General features: G+C 34.6%; 2 protein-coding genes across 2 annotated transcripts; one reads left to right on the top strand and one right to left on the bottom strand.

Moving 5' to 3' along the window:
• Positions 1–288: 288 nt before the first annotated feature.
• Positions 289–1,672, bottom strand: LOC105685167 (glutaredoxin-related protein 5, mitochondrial). Its single transcript, XM_012399027.3, has 3 exons — positions 1,494–1,672; positions 1,078–1,219; positions 289–580 (listed from the first exon to the last, which is right to left on the bottom strand). Exons 1-3 carry the CDS (start codon positions 1,569–1,571, stop codon positions 396–398), a joined length of 405 nt encoding a protein of 134 aa, XP_012254450.1. The 5' UTR covers positions 1,572–1,672; the 3' UTR covers positions 289–395.
• Positions 1,673–1,792: 120 nt separating this feature from the next.
• Positions 1,793–3,559, top strand: LOC105685160 (N-alpha-acetyltransferase 20). Its single transcript, XM_012399018.3, has 6 exons — positions 1,793–1,987; positions 2,247–2,271; positions 2,431–2,521; positions 2,766–2,895; positions 3,115–3,251; positions 3,427–3,559. The coding sequence occupies exons 1-6, from the start codon at positions 1,935–1,937 to the stop codon at positions 3,510–3,512; spliced, it is 522 nt and encodes a 173-aa protein (XP_012254441.1). The 5' UTR covers positions 1,793–1,934; the 3' UTR covers positions 3,513–3,559.
• Positions 3,560–3,691: the final 132 nt, after the last annotated feature.

Here is a 3,691-nt window from a genome sequence, read left to right on the forward strand (position 1 = left end):
GAGCTTATACTTTTATGTGCGTTCGACCAATCGCTGGATTCCAAATATTCTGGAGTCGAACGAAATATTAGTTACTTTTACTTATGTATCAAATATCCCTCTCCAAGTTGATTTTCCAATGGATTATAACTTCATAAGTTAATTTTTCATGTAAGATGAATAAACTCGAAATTATAGGGGTTTTGATGTCAATACGATGAATTAAACAAAAATTGTATGAATACGTTTCGAGTGCGCATATACGGATAACGTGTTTAACGCTATTATTTGGAATGTTACCACGGATGATGCAGCGGATATTATCTATTTTATTATAACAGCAACTGACTAGGTACAAAATAAATTCAACAGTAACATAAATGTGGTGGTTATTTACAGATACTCACACTCTACATTTACTTTTTTGGATTTTCAGCTTCCTTGGACTTCTCTAAAAGCAGACTGTTTATCCCGACTTTTTTCAATTCCTCAATTAACTCCCCGTTTTGATGCATTTGAAGCATTATGTCACACCCCCCTACGAATTCACCATTTATGAAGACCTGTGGTATCGTCGGCCAATTAGAGAATTCTTTCACACCTGGAAAAATATGCAGAGGTCTAACAACATACATAGCTGACAGTTCATACCTATAAAGTTATGAATAATATCACATGTCGATAAGCCCAAGCGTAACAATGAGCTTAAAATTTGACAAATCTGTTAGATAATACGTAGACATCTGAATCATTGGAACTGAAGTTTCAGATTTTTACAGAATAAGTAATATGCACAGTAATCGCAAGCTATCACAAATGTTCTTAAAGCTAATTCGTAACTGTCGTATGATTATCTGCTTTTAATGTTAATGCAAGAATTTTATCCTAGCTCATAAGTTGATTATCTGATAGAAATAAACACATGAAAATATAGTTACTAGCAAATTTTGACATGAGAACCAGAGTTACATGAATCTTAGACACGAATTGCAACATTGATGGGAACCAATAATTATTGCTAATTATACTCATAACAACAATTGCACAACGATTTTGAAGCACAATGAAATAAAAATTCACAGCTACATGGTTTTTTACCTTGACGAAGCTCCTCATCGGCCAACACGTCATGTGCGTTATATTGAACTCCATGCATCCGTAGAATCTGTACAACTGCATTGCTGAAACCACATCGCGGTTCTTCTGGTACACCTTTCATAAAAACAACCACCTTATTTCCCTGAAAAAATTCATGACAAATGAAACTCTGTACATTGACTACAATAATCTGACGCAATTTTACTTCAGTCACATTAGGATGATAAGAATTGAAAAATACAATAGTGATGGTAAGTCAATTGGTCAGAATCCGATATTAAAATAGAAATAGCTACTTATATGCATAGCACAGAAGTCGCATGGGATTTATAGCGATTGGAGAGTAACCTATACATATCCATACATAAGTCAATTATTAATCGAAACATCTTATATCATTTACTCGTTTGACAAACCTTGACGAGATTTCCTATTTCTTGCGCTTGGGTAACATAATTTCTTACGAGGGAAGCTACACGTATAGCTCGAAACATTATTCACAAAAATCTTCAACGATCAGAATCGAATTTCAATTACGAATTGTATCTTGGCGACCAATTGTTTTGAGGTTAAGGTATACCGGAACTTTTTACGCATCCAGCAGGGGACGCTATGTGACGAATAAATATTGTACTCTTCGCAGAAAACTCCTCACGCCTCGCTACGTGGCTATGTATCATCAGCTGATAAAAAGCCAATAAATACTTATTGTACATACTTTACCTCAGATGGTTGGATCGTGTCAGATCAAGGTCGGATTACAACAACAGAACTATCGTTCAAAACTTCTCTTGAATCATTGACATAATTCCGCCCGGTGTTTCACGATATAATCATTAAGCAAATACCAATAAAAAATGTCAATCCTGAGGCCGTTCACATGTGATGACATGTTCAAATTTAACAATGTGTAAGTATATCTGAAGATAACCTAAAAACAGTTATAACCATCATATGGGATTTATCGATCAACTGTTTTATTATTTCTATCTTTTATTATAATGGGTGCCTCGATTTAAATACTCAATCTTTCAACGCACATGGATTATTTATTTATACAACCCTAGGACTCCCATTATGTTCTGTGGCAAAACCCAAATATGTCTCTGCATAGTTTGATAAACTGATTCATGGCTTTTAATATTTTTTTTATATCTGATTCGGAACAGGAACTTAGACCCACTCACTGAAACGGTATCCTTTCAAAACACTAATTATTACAGTTTTGGCATAAGCCATTCCATATATGTCTCATTGGACGTACAAGGCATGAAATAATTCTTGATAATGGACACTGATGTCTCAATACTTGTATCCATGAGTATGTATAAATCCTCAACAGTCATATTACAGTATGGATTATCGTTCTACATGCAATACCTTGCCCACTGGCCTGAATATTTCCAAGTTGCTGAATCTCCATCTGGCGAAATTATGGGCTACAGTAAGTGCACATTCATAATTTCATTCACTTAATCCGGAGTCTTAGAGTTTGTGGAATTTATTTCACTGTAATGGTTCATAAATGCTTGGGTCTAAGATTAGGCACTACGAAAAAAAATGTAATTCAGTATTTAACAGGGTATTTAATTTTTCATTTGGGTAACAATTGAAAAGAGTCAAGTTTGACTAAGTAGTATATTAATAGTATTAGTGTTGGATTCGTTACTTCTGTAGGACGTTTGCAGTTATGGGAAAAGCGGAGGGTCATTGTGAAAATTGGCATGGCCACGTAACAGCTTTGACAGTTTCTCCAGATCATCGAAGACTAGGGCTGGCAGCCACACTCATGAAATTTCTTGAAGAAGTATCAGAAAAGTGAGTATCTCAATATAGTCACAAGAGCGATCAGTTATTACGATAACAAACTCTACAAAAAGTACGATTTACCATTTCCTTATTTCACAAGAACCAAGCTATTCCCTGTCATCAATTAGTCATTTGTTGACTTGTTTCAAAATTTAGATACCTCATATCATTCCTTATATTAAAAACCTGTGAGATATAAGATTAGCAATATGTAATTTTATGTTCCAGGAAGCAAGCATATTTTGTTGATCTTTTTGTGAGGGTTAGCAATAAAGTGGCGATAAAAATGTACCAACAATTGGGCTATATTGTTTATAGAACTGTTTTGGAATATTACAGTGGAGATCCAGACGAAGACGCTTATGGTAAATTAAATATTTGCTAGCATCCTTAGACAGCTATAAAAATCATAGAGCTCGTAGTGATAATAATATACTTCCCATTAATAATTAATAATCTCTTTAGACGGACTGTTGAAACTCAAATTGACTTTTTTGCCCCGATTAGATGAATAAATGTTACTAAATATTTCTGTTGCAGACATGCGAAAGGCGTTATCACGGGACGTTAAGAAAAAATCTGTTATTCCTTTGACACATCCTGTTAGACCCGACGAAGTGGATTGAGAAATGATTGTTAAATGCTTTGAAAGAAATTAAACCACTATAATGGATATTCCCTGTTTTCATTTCCTCACTAATTCGCTTACGAGCAAATTGATCGTTTAATCATTTTTTTTTCAATTTTTATGACGTTCGGTCGGTAATCGTAGGGAACGTCTATGCCTCCAAGCCCACTCAAGCTT

The sequence above is a fragment of the Athalia rosae genome, chromosome 1 (genome assembly GCF_917208135.1).
Source record: "Athalia rosae chromosome 1, iyAthRosa1.1, whole genome shotgun sequence".
Lineage (NCBI taxonomy): Eukaryota > Metazoa > Arthropoda > Insecta > Hymenoptera > Athaliidae > Athalia > Athalia rosae.